General features: G+C 44.4%; 1 protein-coding gene across 1 annotated transcript; it reads right to left on the reverse strand.

Moving 5' to 3' along the window:
- Positions 1-1808: 1808 nt before the first annotated feature.
- On the reverse strand, positions 1809-23512 carry tax1bp3 (Tax1 (human T-cell leukemia virus type I) binding protein 3). Its single transcript, XM_084338149.1, has 4 exons — positions 23338-23512; positions 20765-20884; positions 5918-5995; positions 1809-5137 (listed from the first exon to the last, which is right to left on the reverse strand). The coding sequence occupies exons 1-4, from the start codon at positions 23374-23376 to the stop codon at positions 5003-5005; spliced, it is 372 nt and encodes a 123-aa protein (XP_084194275.1). The 5' UTR covers positions 23377-23512; the 3' UTR covers positions 1809-5002.
- Positions 23513-24579: the final 1067 nt, after the last annotated feature.

A 24579-nucleotide genomic window follows, 5' to 3' on the forward strand; every position in this document is an offset into this window, starting at 1 on the left:
CCTTGCAACAAGTGCATTAGAACAATCTTTCTACAAATACACAAATATTCTACAAAGTGTCTAATGCAATGTTTAACTGAGATGTTATGAAACAGAGTACATTTTCACCACCGTTGATCTGTTGAATATCAGAAGAAAATGATATATTTGACATCCAGCTATATTTGTGGAATTCACAGTAAACAGTCAACAGCTCAACAGAGAATTGCAAATTACACTGCAAACTGTAAAATTCCATACTCCTCTCATACAGCAGTGGTGCAGTGCAATCAGTCTAGCATAAACCCCAAACCTCTCTAACCATGGGTGGTTTGAGGACATAACTGGAAGTTCTTCAAACATGCCCAAGCATTCTGAGGATTTGACGTTTGGAAACAAAACATATTTGCAGATGTGAATACCTTTAAGGAGCAGAACAGATATGGCCATCTATCTTAATATGAGTACATTTTAGGCCACTGTACATTATTACTATCTATGAATGGTATCGCAGCTGCAATATCAGCCCCTAAAATAAGGACATGCCACTATCACGTCAAATGTACATCTCTCTCTCTTCCAACCGGTACCCATGCTATTTCTCATTCTCCACAAGAAGGAGAATCTGAGGCTGAGGACCATCTCTTGGTTCCAATCTGGTGTTGAACCAAAGTGATAGGAGAACAGATTGCATCACTATGGCAACACAATTACCCTGCCATAGCGTGGGAGGTATGGATCATGTATGTTCCTCATTTAGATGTGCAATTATTCACTTGCCTGCAGAAAATAATCCATTTTGTTATCTATCCTGGTGAAAAGACCATTGTATCATGATTAATTTGGTAGTTAATTGAATTAATTGAATTAATTGAATTAATGTGATTTTAGCATTCAATTGATGCATCAATTAATTCATTTCATTGTATGAATTAATTGTGGTGTATTCAAATGTATTTAAGTTCACAAAGGAATCAATTCTGTATAAGGAGAAAGGAGAAAATGATAAAGTATGTCCATCTTGTGTAAATGCTGCATTCTAAGCTACGTTGAATAGCCAATACTGTATCTCATGTAAGGAAGTTGGGAGTATTTTTCTTTTCCCCCCTTCCAATAAAGTCCAAGGACATCCATCAGTTACCTAGCAACAGGAAATGTGTTAATGTTATGATGTTGGTGAGAGCAGAGTCGATTCTATTGTGAGTTACTGTTGTGTGAGCTTCAGCTGAATCGTGTAACCAACCACCACATCTAGTCCTGTGATGCCAAGGCAAGTGGAATGGAGCATGCTTCCCTCTGTCCTCCTCGAACCACATGCACATACATGCACACACGCACGCATGCACACACACACATAGAAAGAGTTTGCTCGTCAATTATTTCTTAAAGGAGTGATTTTAGCTTGGCATCACACTAAATCGACCATCTGAGAATAGACCAGGTGATATTTTAAGACTTCTAAACAAAGATGCATTGGAAAGACAATCACCTCAACTATCCTTAGCCATAACAGGTCAGAACCAACTGGCAATAGATTGTGCAACTAATTAGAAACTCAATGACTATGACTTTTTGTACAAAACAACTAGATAAGCTAGTGGATGATAATAGTTATTAACAAAAAGATGCTGAGGTATTGATGGACCAAAGGGCTCGAATGGTGTAGCCAGAAATCTGAATCTATAGGTAGGCACAGAGAAAATCAGGTGGGCCTAGCCCCAATACTAACCATACAGTGGGCTCTGAAATGCAAATAGGCCTTTGTTAGCTGTATTTGCTGGCTGCTGGCATTCTTTTAATGCACTGCCACAATAAATCACACCTTCAAGTGAAAAACCAAGCCTAATGTTTATTGGTCACATAGTCAAAAGATAACAGTAGTCAGTGACAGGTAGCTGACTCATTGGGTGATCCAGCTTTTCATTTGTTTGTAAAATGAAACCCTCTCATTGGGTGGGCCCACAGCTACAGGTGCGCCCCCTGGTTCACATAATACAGTAGTCGAAGCAAATGTAGGCATGTTCATCCTGTTGTAAAAATCAAGACCAATATCAGTTGACCATATTCACACAGTGACAGGGTGGGAATCCTAACCTGAGCATGACATGGCAAAATGGCCACAGTGTGAATATGGACAATGGTCTGCTTGTGAAACCACTATTAAAGGTTAACTTTATCACCATGAAATTCACTGTTTACATCCAATAATATTTCATAATTAGCATGCAGGTTAATTGGTTTGTGCCCTGCTCTATTCAGTGTGCTGCATCAGATGTTGTTTGTCAACCCCTCAGTTGAAAGGTGAGCATTCAGACACATATTAATCATTTTCAGATTAGTCTTTTTATTTATTTTTTGCCCTGTTCTCATTGCTCAACCTTATTTTTATCATCGTGTACCTTGAAATAGCATCATGATGCCATTTTTTAAGTACTCCACTGACATTTCAAAATCAGAGAATCCATTCCATGACCTTTCTTTCTGTGAACCTATAGGCATTTTGATACAGGGAGCTTTCTCCTCTTTCATCTCTTAAATAACCACACAGTCAATGAGTTTTAGGTCAGTTTTGTCTCTTTATGTCTGAGAACATTCAGATATAAACAGTATACAATCAAATGTCAAGCCAAATTTGCAAGTGAAATCTTGTAGAGCATTTGATTACAGGTTTTATTCCAAATAACTACATATAATTTATAAAAAGAAATTATAAAAAAAAAACACACAAAAAGTTCATTAATCGGTATTTAAAATCCCCAATTTCGAAGTAAATTCGTTTTTACAAATATCCCATTAATGCTCTCGTTTTGTCAGAGGAGGTACCACTTTTCTAATGGTGGATAATGGATGTCATTTTGGAATGCAGATCTTCACTAATTATTTTACAAACTTTGATGTGGTTGATTAGTTTGGGTTATCATCTCCCAATTGAAAGGATACTATAAAAGCAACTACAAAAACCACACACATTTATACCACCAGTATAACATAGAAAAAGTCAGAAATAACATTGTAAAATCCATTACAATAGTTTTAAGATTACATTCTGTAGAGTTACTACTAGATCTGTAAGGCAGTTCTGGGTGCTTGTACATGTCAGTTCATTATTTACATGGAAAGAATACAGAAATGGTTCAAGCAATACACAATGATTGGTGTCATAATGGTTAGTGGTGGTAAGAGTTTATTTAAGGCTGCTGTGGATGAAAATGTTCCAAATGTCCTACATTGCAGCTGAGCTTGTCAGAACACCCATAGCCAATAATAGGGTAGGTTCCACATAGACACAGACCTATACCTACTGTTGTTGATTTCAGTATACAGGCCTGAGACTATTAGTAAGGTGACCTGGAACACACCCATCAACAAACACCAACAACCTTAGTTGGTTCAGATTATGCTCATTATTTGATGGCCTGGTAGGTGTAACCTTTTTCCTTCCCTCGAAACTTTGATTTGGCCTCGCTCGTCGACATAAAATGAGCAAGTTCAAGAAATATTACAAGAAAATGTCATCATCTCAGACAACGTGAATGCAACCTAATCCAGTGTGAAACTATAGTGGAGTTGCTTGCATCTGAAATGCCAAACAATTCTAAGTAACAATTCTGGGCACCAAGTTTCTCTATTTGAACCTGAGAAAGAAGGCACTTCAGTGATAAAAAAAGAAAAGAAAAAGGTAGATCATGCAATGTCATGTATCACCCAAAAGAGAAGGATGCTGCATGCAGCATACATACTGTATGTCCTTATATGGGATGTAGGTCATTTATTTAACATGGAATAACTTGGAATATAAAGTGGAATCAAGTATGCTATTTAGCTGTGCTGGTAATGTTGGTTGATGTACAACATAATATAGACAAAGATGGACAGATGACGTAAAACAAATAGAGAATGTCTGTTAGTGATGTAGTGTCAGTCTGTGTTCTGCAAGTGTATAATATTGGGTTTTTACAACTTTTGTACAGTATATGACTATAGAATACACATGCAAAATTATTACAAACACTTGTTTATATTGATCAAGCAACAGTTTCTTGGTATCCTCATTTGGCTTTTGCAGACATGAATATGAAAACACAAGACAAAAAAACAATTAACATTGGTTCAGATATTTAAGTGAGATGAAATGTGCTGCTAGCTAATCACTAAGAACCTAATACCCAGGACTACATTACCTAAACTAATTTAGCACCAAGATCATCTGTCATCAGTTGTAAGCTAATGGAGAAAAGATTACTTTGAGGGTGCGTTGCTTCTGGGAGACCAACACTGTATCTGTGACTGCCTAGAAGGATGCTAGTGCTCCCAGAGAAGTGGTATCATGAATGGATTGTTGATCTACTTGATTTGTACAGTAGTGGGATATGCAGATTGTATAGCGTATATATTAGTGATATATTTGGATGACCTAAATTATGTTGCTGTTCAACATGGGTTGACTCCGTCATCCCGGGTCATAGCTTTGGTCTGAAAGAGGTATTAGTCACTGACATCTCACTACCCTGACAGGAAATGAATGATATCATTATGTTCCAAGTCTGTCCTCAATTCCACAACAGGCTCAAAACAAAATAGAACTGACTGTTCATGCATGTGGAAAAATCTAGGAATTGCTTTCTATCCCAGATCTTCCCTTCCATCTGACCTCATTCATTCCCTCTCAAGATGGGACAGGATTACATGGTTGTGTTTTACAAAGGGGGGAGCAAATTAAAACGGAATGAACAAGTTCACAAGGAGGGAAACAGCATCCACATATAGAATTGACATCTCAAGCCCTGCCCTCTTTTCTTGATCCTCCAATCACAACTGTTTGCCCCAGACATTTGTGTATGCCATCTGCATGATGAAAAACTATTCTGACGGGGGTATACAAAAAAAGTGTTTTGTTTAGTATTAAAGTAGCTATAAAAGCATCTGTGCAGCCATGACACTGAAATGTGGTCTCTGTACTCCTTGGTAAATTTTTACGGACAGTGGCATGGAAAGCTCTGCTCTGTTGGCGTTATGGAAGTGATTACATCATGGACGTTCTGACAGCGTCCTCTAGCGACCTCCTGGTCACCAGAAGCCGCACCACGTCCTCGTGCTTCTTCGTTAGTCTTTTACGAGCCTGGTCATGGGTCACCATGGTCATATCCCAGCCGTTCACCTGGGAAGAAGACAGAGAAGGGAAAAGATCTGACCCTTTACGAGAGGTTTGGACAGTTACACGCACACCCCCAATTAAACACACACACAATCACAAGTTAGGTCTGTAAACTTGAACAAAACAAGCACAACCACACTACAACTGTAGTTGAATACTTTTATTATCCATTATACCATTAATATCTTAATGGAAGATAAAAACTCTGAACGTATTAAGAGCAAACAGAGTGTCATTTTCATCTAGTCTGAGTAGAAGCAGTAGTCATTCCATCAACCTTTCAGTCAGTTGAAAATACATCAAGGTTTGGTTAGGGCTGCTTGATTATGGCAGAAATCATAATCACGATTATTGATTGATTGATATTGAAATCATCATTATTAAACACGATTACTTATTGATTTGAAAACATCATATGGCGACAACCTTTCACCTTTCTTCTCGACCAAAGGCTGCCTTTCTGTCATCTACATGTTACTAAAGACGTTTCAAAATAAACGGAATGGACACGAGCTGAAACTACTGTTTGGGCTTGGGGTGCACCGATGTGAAGGAAGGGCAAGGACAAGACAAAATGAGAGCAACACGGCATGCAGCACAATAATTGTTTCATCTATCGATTATCTTGTCGTAATTGAAATTGAAACTCTATTAAATCGCCCAGCCCTAGGTTTAGTACACGCAGCACAATCCAGACACCTACAGGACAGCCAGCGCTATACGCATACTGCCATCTTGTGGATGTGACATTTAACAAGAACAGTCCATCTGAGAAGAACATACCTGCATTATTTTGTCGCCCATCATCAAGCCTGCCGCCTCCGCTGGGCCACCTGGTGTCGCTCTGGTCACATAGATGCCCTGTAGGGTCACACAGACACATGCCTCACTCCTTCTGCATGTACACACACTAGGGCTTGTGATGTACATGCATCCCTATTCATTGTTTATGGCCTCGTCTATCTCTGCTATCGTGTGGTGATGTTTTTGTTGTTTTGTTTTGTTTGTTATATTAAATTATGATATGTTAAAAGGGGCAGTTCATCCAAAACAAAACAAAAACGTACATAATTTCACCCTTATTTGGATAGCTATCCAATCCATATAGTTCCGGTGTGATTTGCTTAGGTTTGGAGATATTGGTCATAGAGATGTCTGCAGTCAGCATAATACAATGAGTTGTACAACAGCCAAGTAATCATGAGTCATTTACTCACAATAATCCACAGACCTGGTTGTGAACAGTTTCATCAGGAAGCATTTTCTATCGAAGTATGCATTGCACGCCATAATAGTTCTCAATGAAACTGTTGACAACACTGTTGAGTTTTTCCAAATGTACGCCACAAAAGAAGACCCATTGAGCTCCATTGTATTGGGTCAACACATACTACAACATCATACATCTCCAAACCTCAACAAATCACACCGAAACGATACAGGGGGGATAGATAGCTCTCAGTAAAGGGGAAATATATTCTTTGTGAACTTAAATTAATATTTGAATATTTGATTACAGTTGAGAATTAGTTTCAGTTTGATAGTGTATAACACTTTGTATTATAATGCAATCCAATTTGATGAGCATCCATTATCCAACATCCAATTGTCCTTAAATCAGCAGATAACATGAAGTATATCAATATTGAAAAATAGTATTCCTATATAGCCCAGCACTAGCACAGCCCTGAAACAGCCCTAACACAGCCATGAAACAGCCCTGATACAGCCTTGACCCAGCCCTGACACAGTGCTAAGACAGCCATGAAACAGCCCTGATACAGCCTTGACCCAGCCCTGACACAGTGCTAAGACAGCCCTGAAACAGCCCTGACACAGACCAAAACCACTGAAACATTGGAATACACACAGATACACAATAGATGTGTACTGTGTGGGTACATTGCTGTGCATAGTTCCATAGTTAGCTGCTGGGTTTAGGGCTCTACCGTATATCCACTGACTATTTGTATAGCAGACAAAATACAGTTGGCTCTGGTGTGAGATAAATGACGAATGATGAATATAGTGGCCTATTACTCTTTCACTTTTTCTAGCACTCAGTTTCTGGTTTGTTCCTACCTGAGGCTGCAGCTGATGTGTTCAGGCATGTCCCTCTCATACCTTACCTACTCCCTAACCTATACCTACTGCTGTCTGATGCCTTACCTATACCTACTGCTGTCTGATACCTTACATACTGCTGTCTGATACCTTACCTACTGCTGTCTGATACCTTACCTACCTACTGCTGTCTGATACCTTACCTACCTACTGCTGTCTGATACCTTACCTACTGCTGTCTGATACCTTACCTACTGCTGTCTGATACCTTACCTACCTACTGCTGTCTGATACCTTACCTACTGCTGTCTGATACCTTACCTACTGCTGTCTGATACCTTACCTACCTACTGCTGTCTGATACCTTACCTACTGCTGTCTGATACCTTACCTACTGGTGTGAGATACCTTACCTACTGCTGTCTGATACCTTACCTAGTGTTGTCTGATACCTTACCTACTGCTGTCTGATACCTTACCTAGTGTTGTCTGATACCTTACCTACCTACTGCTGTCTGATACCTTACCTAGTGTTGTCTGATACCTTACCTACTGCTGTCTGATACCTTACCTACTGCTGTCTGATACCTTACCTACTGCTGTCTGATACCTTACCTACTGCTGTCTGATACCTTACCTAGTGTTGTCTGATACCTTACCTACTGCTGTCTGATACCTTACCTAGTGTTGTCTGATACCTTACCTACCTACTGCTGTCTGATACCTTACCTAGTGTTGTCTGATACCTTACCTACTGCTGTCTGATACCTTACCTAGTGTTGTCTGATACCTTACCTACTGCTGTCCGATACCTTACCTACTGTTGTCTGATACCTTACCTACCTACTGCTGTCTGATACCTTACCTAGTGTTGTCTGATACCTTACCTACTGCTGTCTGATACCTTACCTAGTGTTGTCTGATACCTTACCTACTGCTGTCCGATACCTTACCTACTGTTGTCTGATACCTTACCTACCTACTGCTGTCTGATACCTTACCTACCTACTGCTGTCTGATACCTTACCTACCTATTGCCCAAGAACCTCAGTTAGCCCTGCCCGATGTGTAATATCCTTGTGCTTAGAAATCAGAATGAAATTAAATAGAATGGAGTAGGAGAGTAGGATATCATTAATAGTGTTGGTTTTGGTCTATTGAAACTGTATGCCCAGTACATGCATGCGTATATGTGGACATGTAAGCACGAACACATACACATTTGAATAGTTAATTTATGTCCATATGCAATTACAAAAAGGGACAATAGACAAGGGATAGAAACATTGTTAATGCAGTCAGATATTAAGATGCCCGACATATATGAACAGACCTGCTTAGCCTTTAATAAACATTTAGCTGATGCTGATCATTTGTTTGATAATAATCATGTTCATGTGCGCATTGTGAGGCATGCCTCTCAGTGTTCCTTCCAGCTTTACCCTACTTGCGTTGTTTTTGAAGCATTGCAATCCATCGATAGCAGGAAATCAACTGCATACTTTTTTTTTCTCAGGCTAGCTGCTCCATTAATTACAGAGTAAATAACATATATATTTAATATTTCTTTGTCAACAGGCATTGTTCCTAGTGCCTGTAAATGTTTCATATACTGCATCTCTATTACATAAAAGGTGGAGATAGAAGTGACCTAAATAATTATCGACCAATCTCCAAACTATCCTGTGTAGTGTAGTGCTGAGAGACGGGAGTCCGAGGCGATGTCCTGAAGTCGAAGGTAACTCCTTTAATATTCATCAGCACAACTACAAGATACAATACATTACTAGAAAGCTAAACAGAATCCTGCCGTAAATAGGAATGTTAGAGGTTCTAGAAGGTACTACTATGACATCATCACCAACGTTCCAGCATGTACTACTATGACATCATCACGAACGTTCCAGAATGATCGGGCAGACCTAAAGTTCTAGAATGTTCTGCCATGACATCGTCACAAACATTCCAGAATGTTCGGGCGGAACTAATGTTCTAGAATGTTCCTAACAATAGTTCCGTGGGTGAATTATGTACCATTACAATCACTACTGTAACTGAGGGGTACAATTCCCTGACTGTATTGATAAGTATGGTATTAAACCACTACCTCTTGTACTTTAACTTCTGGCCATCCAGTACATGATATAGATATGATGAACACTTTCCCACCTGATGAAACGAAGTCCACACAAATGTACAAATCGAATATTTAATATAGCAAAAGGTATATACAACGTTCACTTGTTTACACTTATGATTTGAAATGCACTTGTATGGCAAATGAGTATTCGTAGGTAAATCAACATTGAATGTCCAATCTCTGGTTACGCAGGGAGTAAGTATACAACCCGGTTCTTTAGGGAACTATAGCGATGGTACTTAAATGATTATAGCTGGATACACTAAGGGGGGGGGGGGTCCCGCTGGTTGTAAGACAGTAGGAGGGGGGGGTTAGAAGAGCCGCTGGCGGTATCCCATCTGGCCGACGATTTATTGGGAGAATTCAAAGTCTTGAACACGGTGCCCACAGAACCTCGGTCCGCAGATGAATACAGCTGGACCCTCTGGTGGACGGTAGCTGCCGGTCCACAACGGAGAGACGTGAGGCGACCTCACTGGTGTAGAGCGCCGTCTCACCTGGACTCCTCTCCGGGGGGTAGTTCCAACACTCAGCAGTGTTGGCCGTTATCCATGGAATAATCAAAGCACCCAAAGCATAATCCAAGCCGTGGAAGGCTCGCCGTCGTCCGGGTAAAGTAATCCAATGTACAGGTCTCCTCGTCCTGGCCCGGAGCTCCTCGGATGCAAGCACCACTAGTGGTCTGCCCAGCCTGGTTAAGACTCCAGATAACGTCAGGAACGATGGGGGTGCTGCTCACTTTATAACTCTAACCGACGATGCACCATACATAAATAGACTATTATTAGCTTAATAGAATACGTCCAACTCGACGGTATAGTGCCAAACTATGACAATTCAACTATTAATCCACACGATATCTCAATGCCTATTCTGAGGCCAAGTAGGCCTTACTGCACCACACGTGCGTCGTGGGTGAGGCTTCGCGTCTGTTACTCGGTTGGAGGGTAAAGAACTAATGGACTAAAAGAAAGTTCTACTTTACTTGCGCCACATATATATGCGCTGTGAACAAATAGTACCATTCGTATTTCGCCAGACGTATTCCTACGCGGAACCGGGCTTGCCACGACATGTTGGGCGGCACGATTGAACTTGAACCTAGGGGTATGGCTGCTGGCGCCAGGTTCTCGTCCAATGGTAGAATGAAACTATTATGGGCTGTTTAGTAGACTAAAGGGATATTCAGTGCATATTGTACAAGGAATATACAGGGGATATCAAACGATATACAAATACTATTTAAATATATATATATATATAAATATATATATTCGGTTTAATCTGATCCTTCACAACAGCCGCCCCCTAATTAGTCCCACCTAATTAGCTAAGCAGAGACAGATTAACCGCACTGTCTACCACTCAAGGTCCGCTGTAAGGGTCAGTCAACTCACAAAGTCATGGGGTCATGGTCATCATCGATAGTATCTGGGAGTCGGGGCAGTTCTATTAGCCTCGCCACGGGTCGTGTGTAAGTGCGCCCTTGGACGAGTACTTCAGCTGCTCGGACCTTGCCATCGGCACCGGTGATCACTTTGCTTACGCGGCCAGCCGGCCACATAGCTCTGGGTAGTGACTGGTCGATAATCATGACGACTGTTCCTTCTGTCAAATTGTCTCTCTCTTTTACCCACTTCTGGCGGGTCTGTAGAGACGGTAGGTAGTGGAGCAGGAAGCTGCTCCAAAACTTGTCAGCTAGTACTTGACTGTACCTCCACATTCTTCGGCCGTTCGCTTCTTCAGGCCTGTACATTGTCTGGGGTAGCGCGGGGTCCAGCCGCCCCATTAAGAGTGTGTTGGGGGTGACTGGGTCGACATCTGCTACATCACTGGAGACGTAACCGAGGGGTTTTGAGTTCAATACTCCCTCGATCTCCGTGAGGACTGTCATTAGGACTTCCTCCGCCACAGTCTGGGCCCCAAGCACGGCGTACAGGGCTGTCTTTATAGAACGTACTTCTCGTTCCCAGGTTCCACCGAAGTGGGGTGCGTTCGGGGGATTAAACTGGAAGTCAATCTGGGATGGAGCTAGGTGGGTCTTAAGTTCTGGGCCCATAGCTTGGAAGCTCTCTCTCAGCTCTCTTTCTCCGCCTTTGAAGTTTGTCCCGTGATCAGACAACAATGTAGACGGTTTTCCTTTCCGTGATGTGAATCTTCGGAAGGCCATAAGGAATGAGTCTGTGCTCATGGTCGGAAGGAGCTCGATATGTATCGCTCTGGTGGTCATGCATTTGAATACAATACCCCACCGCTTCTCGGTTCCTCTTCCTCTCTTTATATACAACGGGCCAAAACAGTCCATGCCTGTGGAGTGGAATGGCTTGTCGCCGAGTCGGAGGCGACAGGGGGGTAAGTCAGCCATCCGTGGTATGCTGGGCTGCGCGCGCCACTTTCGGCAGTCTAGACAGGTTCGCTGGAAGCGTCGCACCGCTTCTCTTCCTTGAAGTATCCAATAGCGACGTCTGATCTCCGCGAAGACTCTCTCTGCTCCTGCGTGGTGTACATCCTCGTCGTATTTCTTTATGATCAGCTCTGTGACCTTGTGTCGGCTGTTCAAGACTATCGGGTACTTAATGTCATCCGGTAGATCGGGGGCTCTCCGCAGGCGACCACCCACTCTGATGAGATTATGGGCGTCACTCTCGGGTGCCAGGTGGAGCAGTCTGCTGTCTGATGGGACGGGCTTTCCTCCCTGTAGACAGTCTAGCTCATCGGGGAACGAGTCTCTCTGGGCTCGTTGTAGTAGAAGAAGTTCTGCTTCTTCGTAGTCAGCTGCTGAAATGTCAGTGGTGGACTGAATCTCTGGGTGGTGCCACAGGAATGTCCTTTGCTGCGCACTCTAGGGTAATGCAGTCATCTATGTTGGGGTCTGTGGAGGCGACTGTGCTCAGTCCACAGAACATAGGTTTCTTGTTCTCAGCCTCCTCGTTACTTGCTTCCCGTGGGGTGGGCGTAGGCCACTCTTCTTCCGGGAGCTTGAGGAATTCTGGTCCGTCACTGTAGATGTTGCGACGGGTGAGGTCATCCAGGGACATTCCCCGGGTGATGACGTCAGCTGGGTTGTGTTTGGTGTCCACATACCGCCAGCTCGCTGCTTCTGTTAACTCTTGAATCTCGGTGACTCTGACTCCCACGAAGACTTTGTATCTGCATGAATCAGACTTGATCCATGTGAGTACTGTCGTGGAATCTGACCACAAGATTGTTCTGTGCACCGGGATGGTGAGTTCACGTTGGATTAACGTGGCTAGATGCGCTCCTGCTAGGGCTGCGCAGAGCTCTAGACGCGGGATAGATTGTTGCTTTCGTGGGGCTATTCTTGAGCGAGCCAGGATGAAAGCAGTGTGTATCTTTCCTCCCTTCTCTTGGGCACGCAAGTAGGCCACCGATCCATAGGCTACTTCGGAGGCGTCGCTGAAGACGTGTAGATCAATCTTGCATGTCTCTGGCCTCACTGTGGATGGGAAGTAGCTGCGGCGTATATTGACGCCTGGGAGTGAGCGGAGTTCCGTCTCCCACTCTCTCCATGTTGAGGCAAGGTGTGTGGGTATGGGGTCGTCCCAGCCCTGGTCCTTGTCCCATAGTGCTCGTACAATCATCTTTGCCCTGGTGGTGTAAGGTAGAATACATCCCAACGGGTCATATTGTCTGGCGAGTGTTCTGTACACACTCCGTCTGGTGGTCGGTGTCGCCGTCGACCTTCCCTGCTCTGGAGTCAGGGGTTTGTGTCTATAGTGGAGCGAGTCTGTTTTGAAGCGCCAGACTAGTCCTAGTGTCATTTCTTGGGCTTCTCCTGGGATGGTCGCCCTCTAGGTCTCGCTGCTGGCAGCCTTGTCCGCGGGGGAGAGGCTGCGCAATACGTGCGGGTCACTGCTGGCCCACTGCCTGAGATCAAAGCCGCCTTTGATCAGGGAGGCGCGTAGCTTGATTAGGAGAGCCTCGGCTTCTTCTTGAGTCGAAACGCTTTGTAAACAGTTGTCCACGTAGAAACTGTTCTTCACACTGTGTCGGAACTCTTCATCTGCTGTTGGGTCCTCTGCGACGTGTTTCTGTAGTGCAAATGTAGCACAGCACGGGCTGCATGTGGTTCCGAAGGGGAGTACTTCCCACTGGTAGATGGCTGGGTTCTCATCTCCGATCCTCTCTCTCCATAGGAACCGCAGCAGGGGCTTTTCCTCCTCCACTAGTCTCACCTGCAGGAACATCCCTTTGATATCCCCGCTGATAGCCACCTTGTCCTGGCGGAAGCGCAGTAGCACGCCTAGTAGGGAGGGGCCGAGTGTGGGGCCGGGCAAGAGCTCTTTATTCAGATTTTGGGGTCCGATCTGGTAGCTGCAGTTAAACACAATGCGATCCTTGCCGTTGTGATGGACCTTGTGATGCGGCACGTACCATGATTCGGTCGTCTGATCGGCCTCTTTAATGTCAATCTTTGTCACGTGTCCCGCTGTGGTTAGCTTCTCAATCTCAGTGCGGTACACACTCTCTTGAGCGGGGTCTTTGGCTAGGCGCCGCTCTGTGTTCAATAGATAGCGCTCCGTGGCCTCTTTCTTTGCGTGAAAGGTGGGCATTCCCTCTCGCCTCAGGAGTGGAGTTGCGTATCTCATCACTCCGCCGACTGTGACTCTCTTTGTCCCTTGCTCGAGTAGGTTGATGGCGTAAATGTCTTCTTTAGAACGAATATCTTTCTTTTCATTCTTAAAGGGCATTGTCTCTAGTGTCCATAGCCTCTCGACATGCTGCAGGAGAGTGGTGTCTTCTTCTGTCGTTCTGGAGTGGAGGCAGCTAGTGGCTGCTGTTCGGTTGAGAGATTTAGCGAGGGGGCCTTGTAGTGTCCACCCTAGGCGGGTCTCGACTGCTGCAGGACAGCCTCGGGGTCCTGTATGGACCCGGTCAATCGGGACTATGAGTTCTGCATGGTCGGAGCCTATCAGCAGGGTCGGGGTAGCGCCGTCTATGAGCGGGATAGGTAGTTGTCGCAGGTGCACATATTTATCCATCAACTTGGCGATAGGGTAGGTGTACTGCGATAGTCCTATTTCTTGGCTGGTGAAAGCATTTGTAATCCTATACCGTCGCTCTGGCTGCCCGTTTGCTGCGATAGTGAAGGAGACATTCTCGCCCTTTATCGTCTTTAAATCTCTTCTTATTGTCCGAATCGTCATTTCGTTCTCGCTCCCCCGCAGTCCCAGCTGGGCCGCAGCGGACGCGAGCAGAAGGGTCTTCTCTGACCCGTCATCAAGGACGGCGTAAGTGTCCATGACTTTATCTTGGTAGCTCAATGTCACACGGACTACCTTTAAGAGCACTTGGGCGCCGCTGCTGCTGGCGGGGTCAATGTACATGACACTTGCCTTGGTGCCGCTCGATGGTGCAGGTGAAGGCCGTCTTCTGTTACTGTCGTGTAGTATATCTAGATGGGCTCCGTCGCACCGACTGCACCTTTTCTTTAGGCGGTATTCGGCTGCCATGTGGCTGCGCGCACATCGGTAACAGCGCCTGTTGGACTTTATCCATTGACTCACTTCTTCTGCATTCATCTTTGTGAACAGGTCACATTGTGACAGCCAGTGTTCTTTCTCACAGTAGGGGCACACCATCTTCCACTTCTCCTTTCTCGAGGGGGTACTGTGGCTCTTACTGCTCGGTACTGACTCTGATTGGTGCATGACAGTCACATTTATTCTCCTGGGTCCCTCTCTGGAGCTTGGCGTGCTCCGCCCGAACGTATCCAGTCGTAAGCTGCTGACTTCTCTCGCCAGGAAGTCGGCTAGATCAAGGAGGGATGGTTCGGGGCCGTTGGGATCCCGGTAGTCTCTCTGCCGCCTAAAACGCTCTTGTCTTGCGGGTGGCAGCTTCTCCAAAATCCTCTCGACGTTAGAGTTGGCGTATAGCTCATGCATGCCCTTTTCCCGTTGCGCTCCCAGCATCCCTACCAGGGACTGCACTTTGATTGACAGGTCGTCTAATGAGCGATTGTCTGTTGCTGGGGGTAGGCGATCAATATGCCTTATCTCTTGGATTACGTAATCCCATATACGTCCATATCTCTGGTCCAGCGCGGCTAGGGCCGCTGTGTATGGGGTCGTAGAGGTGGCATAGGCTAGCGCTATATTGTGCGCTCGCGGTACTTTCAGGTGCTTCAGTAATATTGCATACTTGTGGCGTTCATCAGCGACATCCACCATCATTGTCTCTAAGCACATCCGGAGCTCCGTGTACTGTGCTCGATTCTCATAGGTGAAGTCTGGAAACGACGGCGTGGCAATGTATGACGCCGTGGATGGCTGATACATCGGCGAGCGTTGGGGGAGAGACCTCCTAGGCGAGTCCCCTCTTGCGCCTCTCTGTGGGCTGGTACCGACAGGGTACCATGGCCCGCTGGTCCAGGTGCTATTCCTCGGGGCTGGTCGTGCGTCGTGCTCACCCGTGAATAGAGTCGGGGGTCTGTAGCGCAGCGCCGCGGGGGTATAGCCTGGGCTGTACTGGACCTCCTGGTCCGGTGGAGTACTGTGCTGTCGTCGGGCTTGGTTCTCCTCCTCTCCCTCTTCTTCCTCTATCAGGTCTTCCAGATCCTGTAATCGTTTATTTAGCTTCTCCGCAGTGTATGCCGCTCCTTCCTTGTAGCTGGGTCTCGCTTGGACCGGTCTGGGAAGGGGGTCTGCGGGGGGTATAGGCTTGGTCTGTTGGTCAAGTTCAGGGTCGCTTGCTCGGTTAGGAGACGCTGCCCTTGACTGTTGTCTCGACGAGTTCCTTGAACCCCTGGCGGAGGGAGAGGGTGTTGCCTTGCGGATCAGCTGCTCCATTAGCTGCGCTTGTAACTTGTCGCGCTCGACTTCGCGCTTGGTGAGATCTGCTTCTCTTTGGGCACCGGCAGCGGCGCGCTGGGCGTCGGCCCGGTCTCTTGCCATATTCTCTTCCGTCTGAAGGCGTCTCATCTCCAGGCGTGTGCGCTCTTCTTCGCTCCGTTGCTGTGCTTGGAGTCGATCGCGTTCGCCCTGAAGTCGATCACGTTCGGTCGAGGCTGTCAGGCTGACGAGGAACGCCTGTTGTAGCATCCTCTCCGCTTCGCTGGGGGAAGGCGGTTGTGGAGGTGAGCCGCTCCTGTGTGAGCCGCTCCTGGGTGTACTCGTTGGGGAGTCCTGAAGCTCTATTTCCTCGGCGCTCTCCTCCTCTTCTTCTGTGCAGAGTTCTCTCTCTGTAGGGTTGTCTTCCTCCCGGGGCTGGTCGGGGACTACTTCTTCGGTATTGGCGGGGGGTAAAGGCATGTCAGCTCCCTCCTGGTCCCCACCGTGAGCTTGGTCAGTTACATTAGAACCTACTAGGGCCTCTGTGGTCGGGGAAACCTGGTCGTTAAGGTCAGACATAATTTTACTTTCTACTTTTACCGCGTTTACCGTTTGTCGAAGGCTAGGTAGTTGACTGACAGCGTAATCCTCTAAGTACTGAGGTGGCTGTCGTCTGCGCCGCGGGCGTTCTACGTTAGGAGGACCGTTTCGTGGAGTGTTCATCATAGGCCATTTTAATATTAATAACACTATATTAATATTACACTAGTTACCATCCGGCTCGAAGGACCAATTGTAACTGAGGGGTACAATTCCCTGACTGTATTGATAAGTATGGTATTAAACCACTACCTCTTGTACTTTAACTTCTGGCCATCCAGTACATGATATAGATATGATGAACACTTTCCCACCTGATGAAACGAAGTCCACACAAATGTACAAATCGAATATTTAATATAGCAAAAGGTATATACAACGTTCACTTGTTTACACTTATGATTTGAAATGCACTTGTAATGGCAAATGAGTATTCGTAGGTAAATCAACATTGAATGTCCAATCTCTGGTTACGCAGGGAGTAAGTATACAACCCGGTTCTTTAGGGAACTATAGCGATGGTACTTAAATGATTATAGCTGGATACACTAAGGGGGGGGGGGGGGGTCCCGCTGGTTGTAAGACAGTAGGAGGGGGGGGTTAGAAGAGCCGCTGGCGGTATCCCATCTGGCCGACGATTTCTTGGGAGAATTCAAAGTCTTGAACACGGTGCCCACAGAACCTCGGTCCGCAGATGAATACAGCTGGACCCTCTGGTGGACGGTAGCTGCCGGTCCACAACGGAGAGACGTGAGGCGACCTCACTGGTGTAGAGCGCCGTCTCACCTGGACTCCTCTCCGGGGGGTAGTTCCAACACTCAGCAGTGTTGGCCGTTATCCATGGAATAATCAAAGCACCCAAAGCATAATCCAAGCCGTGGAAGGCTCGCCGTCGTCCGGGTAAAGTAATCCAATGTACAGGTCTCCTCGTCCTGGCCCGGAGCTCCTCGGATGCAAGCACCACTAGTGGTCTGCCCAGCCTGGTTAAGACTCCAGATAACGTCAGGAACGATGGGGGTGCTGCTCACTTTATAACTCTAACCGACGATGCACCATACATAAATAGACTATTATTAGCTTAATAGAATACGTCCAACTCGACGGTATAGTGCCAAACTATGACAATTCAACTATTAATCCACACGATATCTCAATGCCTATTCTGAGGCCAAGTAGGCCTTACTGCACCACACGTGCGTCGTGGGTGAGGCTTCGCGTCTGTTACTCGGTTGGAGGGTAAAGAACTAATGGACTAAAAGAAAGTTCTACTTTACTTGCGCCATATATATATGCGCTGTGAACAAATAGTACCATTCGTATTTCGCCAGACGTATTCCTACGCGGAACCGGGCTTGCCACGACATGTTGGGCGGCACGATTGAACTTGAACCTAGGGGTATGGCTGCTGGCGCCAGGTTCTCGTCCAATGGTAGAATGAAACTATTATGGGCTGTTTAGTAGACTAAAGGGATATTCAGTGCATATTGTACAAGGAATATACAGGGGATATCAAACGATATACAAATACTATTTAAATATATATATATATATAAATATATATATTCGGTTTAATCTGATCCTTCACAACAACTACAGTAGCAAGAATCCTGGAATTATTGGTAAATAAATAACCAACTCAAAGCATTTTCTCAAAACACTATTAACCACTTCCAGTGCCTTTGATTAATGTTGATTTACCCCATTGAATGCAACCATCCACTTCAATGTTAGTGTTAAAAACGCCTAATCTATGTTTTAAATTATGGCTATGTGTCTAATCTGCCCGTCGCTTATCACATTGTCAAAACGGATTGTTTTTTTATCGGTTCATTTTCGTTTTATAGCATTTTGAAAAGCCCTCGTTTTCAAGGAAAATATAAAGATGATAAGACATTTACTGGAATATTCTAGAATACACAAAAAACGTTTTTTCGGCCTATTTATGAATAGTTTTCAAATAAACGCTAGATTATCGATATAGTATATGTGTACGTATGCACGCTATAGATGCGAGCTGAAAAATCGATTCTCTTATTTCCTCATCAGCGATCACAGCCAAATCACACATAGGGGACACGCTGATATCTCCGCGAATACAGCTCCGATTACCCCAAGACTGGTGGTAACATAGACTCCTTACCTTAGATCAGATGTTCTCCAAAAAGAGTATTCCAATTCCTGATCGCCATTCCAAATATCAATCACGCTTATTGGCTGCTGTAAATATATATTCCAGGCTGATTTCCGTCCCGCGAGCAGATCCCTCTTGAGCAGACTGCTCGCCAGCACAAGGAGCCAGTTGGCTCCCCCCCCCCCAGCGACTGACCTGCAGTTACACAGGGATAGACGATAGGGGGCGCTTTTTTCCAATCTGAGCTCCTGTAGGGGCTGGTGTACCAACGGGAGACTTGGTTGATGAAATATCGCCAATAAAAAAATTAAACGATATTTGTCGTCGCGGGCACTCAATGGGGGGGCTGATAAAACAACATATGTCGTCCGTGGCACTGAAAGGGTTAAGCCCACACCAATCTGTTTTAGAGCAAAACATAGCACAGTCTCAGCCACTGCTTTGATTGTGAATGATATAGTATCCACCCTAGAAAAAAGAAAACGTTGTGATCTTTGTGAAAAGAATTGTAGATCTGTCAAAGGTATTTGATATCATTATATTATTTTACAGAGACTGTACAGTGTTGGCTTTGATGCAAATGCTTGCAGTTGGTTTCAGAACTATCTGCCTGAGACTTTAGTCTGTGAAAACGGGGAATGTCTAGTCAGAGTTCTTGCCCATTACAAAAGTTGTCCCGCAGGGATCAATCCTGGTTCCTGTCTTATTTAGAATTTATATTAATAATATTGTCTCATCTTTGAGTGACTGTCAAGTTAATATTTATGCGGATGACACTATTGTTTATTGTATTACTGACTCTGTACAACTAGCCATTGAGAATGCTTTGCAAGATGCGCTTATTAATCTTAAAGTTGTACTTAACCCTTTCACTGCCACACGACAGAAGGTTAACCCTTTACTATCACACAACCGACGGTCGCCTGCTGTTGTGTGGCAGTGAAGAGTTAACCTTCTGTGAATTGTCGCAGTGAAAGGGTTAACCATTTTGGTAGTGCGGCAGTGAAAGTGTTAATACAAATAAAACAAAAATTATTGTTTTTTAGAGCCAGAGATATATTTTACAATAACTTGCATATATACACTGTGAATGGCCTCTGACATTTAGAGGGTTACAGAATACAAATATGTTGGCATCTGACTTGATGAGAAATTTACATTTAAATACCATATAGATAATCTTGCCAGTAAAGTATGGCAAAGGATTGGCTTCTTGTACAGGAACAGAACTAGATCCCCAATTATTATCAGAAAGAAGGTAATTGAAGCAGTTTTTCTATCCGTCTTGGATTATATGGAGATCATGTGATTTATAGACATGCTGCTGCTTCCACTCTTAAACCCTTGGATTGTGTATCACTCAGCCCTCAGATTTATCACCGGTGATAGTGCTCACCATTGTATCCTGTACAATAAGGTTGGGTGGTCCTCTCTGGCAGAGAGAGACGTGATTTGCAATGGCATCTGTTTCTATATAAAGCCATTGTTGCAGATCCTCCCCCTTTTATCACTTAATTATTTCATACTCGCTCCAATGATTGGCTTACTCAAGTTTGGTTCAGTTTGCACTGAACCTAGGAAATATTTTAGCTTCTGTGCCCCCGATACATGGAATGTCCTGAAATGTACCTTAAAACTTTACCACTTCAAATCGTTAATGACCAACCATTTCACCCCAGTCTGCAGTTGCCTTTAATTGTTTTATTGATTTCGACTTTCTTGTTTTTTCTTTCTTTCATTGAAAATTAGAGCTTGCTCTCAATGGTATTTTTGAGATAAAATAAAGTATTTAATGAATGAATGAATTGACAATCAGGTTGAAGCATACAATATGATTAGGCAGACTGACAGCATGCACAGACACACGTGCACACAGACACACAGGGAACAGCTTCTCCTCTGACCTTGTCCGTTTTGTCCTCAGAGAAAGGATTCTGACCGGGGTCCTGGTCTATGCCTCCTCCGATACTGAAGCCCAGGATCAGGTGTTCTCCCTGGCGCAGCTTGAGGATCTCAATCCGTTGCTGTACAACACAGGAAGAATGGATGTAATTATACAGTTGTAAAATCATGCACTAATAAAACACTGACTCTCAAGGCTAATGGTACCATTGTCATGTGGCATTGATCGAGCTGCCCCCTTAGTTGACCAATACTTTGTTAGTCGACCCCCCCCCCCCCCCCCCCCCCATACTGAATGTGTATTACAAACACATCTCTGGTAAGTACAACATTTAAAGAGGTGATTTTGCATTATTGCATGTATGAAACTCACATTTGACAGATTTGTCTATCTATTAAATCAACAGATCGATTAGGCCTCGACACTTCAGGAAGAAACTTAAATGTAGAATTTTGAATGCCGTCAAACAGCGACCTCTAGGCAAAAGAGCCCCGCTTGGTGTTGCACTTTGTTTACTTTTTTGTTTTGGTTTGATGTGTGGGTTGGAGAGTTTAGTAACTTATTATACTGTGCTTTTCTCTAGACCTCTCTTGGCAGAGCCCGAGGTGTGGCCAGCAGTAGCCAGCAGTAGCAACCCATCCACTATACTCACTGAAATCCAATCCACACATGAGACAAAAACACAAACTGTAAACAAAACGCAGTACCATGTTGTCATCTTTTGCCACTGTTTGACAACATTACAGATTCTACCTTTAAAGGAACACGCCAACATTTGGGGAAATTTGCTTACCGTCTTCTCTAGAGAGAGAGAGCGACAAGAAAATCGATGTAGACCAGTTTCCTCTCTGTGCGTTCAGTAGAAAGCCATCTGGCTGCATGTTAGCCTAGCTTAGCACAATGAATGGAAGCGGACACCTCTCCCGAAGGCTAACCGGCCATGTCCGCTTCCATTCATTGTGCTAAGCTAGGCTAACGTGCAGCCAGATAGCTTTCTACTGAACGCACAGAGAGGAAACTGGTATCTATCTTCTTGTCTCTCTCTGGAGAAGAAGGTAAGCTAATTTCCCCAAATGTTGGCGTGTTCCTTTAAGCTGTTTTATGCAACGGGGCATGGTATCTAAAATAGAGTGCCAAATCAACAACTCCATCGTTCATCTTCATGACTACAGTGCTTCCCTTAAGAATGTGCCCTGTCCCCAACCATGAGGGGCACAGTTCTGTTCTCAGTCCAGCCCTCTGATTGACTCTCACAGGCAACGGCTGTCTTATTGAAACAGATGGATGGAAGGCTGTGGCACTGGGACTCCTCACAGCACTACTCGACAACACAAAGACCATCTCTGTGTGTGATGGTGAGTAACTAGGCTCTCGCTGTGTTGTGGCTGATACAATGCTGTCTGAGGATGTCTACAGAAGACTAATGTGTGTGAGTCAGTCTGTGAGGACTTCCAGGCATGCTGCTGACTTGGGTAGTGCCACACAGAGACATTTATTAGGCTTTGGTGCCACACAGTCTCTGTGAGTCACTAGGGCAACTACCCTACCTCTCCTTTTAGAAATCTGCCAGACAAGCAATAATACAGTACATAATTACAATATAATGCTAAGATTCTTTCCAACTTTATTATTATTAATATTATTATAAGATTGTTGAAAAGGAAGTAGAGTAGAAAGAACTATTCTGCTATGTTTTTCTCAGTACTAACTGTGCAGCCCAGTTTAGACCTAGGAGCCTTTCTGAGTATTCGGCTTACTGAATCACTACTAACATAATCCGACATGAAACGTTGAGGTTGAGGCTGACAAGGCCACTCAAAGCATAGCGTTGCATGATCACAGATCCTAGCACCAAGCCCCATGGCCAGGAAGACGCAAAGTCAATTGTACAGTTACACCACCACGTTTGATTGAATTGATTGATTGAAAATTGTATTAACAGATTGCAGAATGGGTACAGTACAGCACAGCTCAATACACACAATTGTTAAGGGGATGCAGACCAGAGAAAGACTTTCGTCTTGTTTACATCAGGGTCCCCCATTTTCAATTCATCATAACATATATGACATACAGATAGACAGTACTGCTACATCTATACATTTATGACATACCAGATTTACAAATACAGTATGTGATACAAAAAGAGTCTAAAAAGAGTATATACATTTGACGAATAAACTGTACATTGGAGGACACACCTATACACCCAATCGCCCACGGAGCGAATTCAGTTTAGCTGTCAAACTCATATGCCATTATTCAATAAAATAATAACAATTAAACACGTAACAATAACAATGCAATATGACAACATCGCTGGCTTTCCTAAAACTATTGTTGTTGTAATAGTAGCCAACGCTTTGCAGCACAAACGTGCGACTTTGTAGGCGTGGGCTATGTAAACGGCACGCTCAGTCAATTCAGTTTGGATTAAAGTAATGTGTTAGGCTGTGTTACAAACATACTAGAACGAAATAACAATCGCTGTATTGCATTCACTGATAAGGTTAGGCCTGAAGTTGAACAATGGGTGCTGCCCAGTTGAATGAATAGTCGTCCCGTAAAACTTACCACAACAGCAGTCACTGGCTGTCCTGGCATGAAAGACATTGTTTCGGATCTTGAAACAGAAATTATGCTAACTATAATCGACTGTAACCCTTGTTTCTTTCATAGAGTCATACAGTAAAAAACTGAGTCAACTTCCTTGGTTAGTGCAGCAGGAGTAACAACAGCCTACTTCTGATTTCTGGCATGTAACGAGACTCCGCGGATGATGTCACTTCGCCTCCCCGCGGATTGGGTGCGCTCGTTCTTTCGGTCGAGAGGTATTCCAGAAAGGCGGTGTTGTCTCTTTGAATATACTACTTGCATGCAATAGCGATAACTCCACCCATTTGCAATAACTGTGTAAATGATCGCGCCCATCAAGGCCCCATAGTTCCCCATGTCCTGGGACAGGGTTGGGTGTATTCCATAAAAGGGGCTTGGCAGTCGGTGTCTCTCTTCCTGAGTCTATGCCTTCGGACTGATATATTATAGACATAAAAACGAATGACTTATGATGATTTGAAGTTAAAAACCGAAATGTTGACAAGTTACAAGTGACGTGCTGTAAACATTTAAGTTTGCTGATTAATTTAATGGTTTGCTCTATTTCTACACCCATACAGGATGGCATGGACATTCACCAGCACTAGATGGCAGTCTCTCACAAAATTAAGTGTCAGAGTGCCTGTTTCCATTTTTTTTTTTTTTTTTTTTTTACATCTCCAACCTATGTTCACACTAAACCTTTTTGTAATTTGTTTTGTCTTGCATGAAGTGCAACGCACAAAGTCATATCGCTAATATACTTAGCTAATAACAACATTAACATTCGTACAATGTGACCAAACACTTTATATCAGTGATGGATGTTGGAATGTAGAGCTAGTATTTTAACATGTAGACCACCTATTTTAACAAGAAAATACCACTTACAGCAACTTTAAATTGAATGGGGTCATGTCGGGCACTGATTGAGGCTATGTGTATTCCTTTCAGGGCCTCTCCCCATTGCAAAGTCAACCCCAAATCCCTTGTGTTGTGGTGTTCCACAAGGAAGCATACTAGGCCTGTTACTGTTCCTAATTTATGCAAATGTATGTCATCAGCTTGTGACTGCAACTTCTTCCTGTTCACGGACGACTCAGCCCTGCTGGTCTCTGACAGGGACAAGTTGCAGGTTGAAAAAGCCCTCAGCTCTGAACTCGGCAGAATCTGCACCTGGCTCGCTGATAACAAACTATCATTACACCTGGGTAAAACAGA

The sequence above is a fragment of the Notolepis coatsorum genome (genome assembly GCF_963971535.1).
Source record: "Notolepis coatsorum genome assembly, chromosome: 2".
NCBI lineage: Eukaryota > Metazoa > Chordata > Actinopteri > Aulopiformes > Paralepididae > Notolepis > Notolepis coatsorum.

Bases quoted from the DNA above. Each gene is read 5' to 3' on its own strand.
- tax1bp3 (XM_084338149.1), bottom strand. From the start codon at position 23,376: ATGTCTTTCATGCCAGGACAGCCAGTGACTGCTGTTGTG. The intron at 5,996-20,764 runs GTCAGAGGAGAA...GTGACCCTACAG, and splicing joins CTGAGGACAAAACGGACAAG to GGCATCTATGTGACCAGAGC. The intron at 5,138-5,917 runs GTATGTTCTTCT...TCTTCTTCCCAG, and splicing joins TGGGCGACAAAATAATGCAG to GTGAACGGCTGGGATATGAC.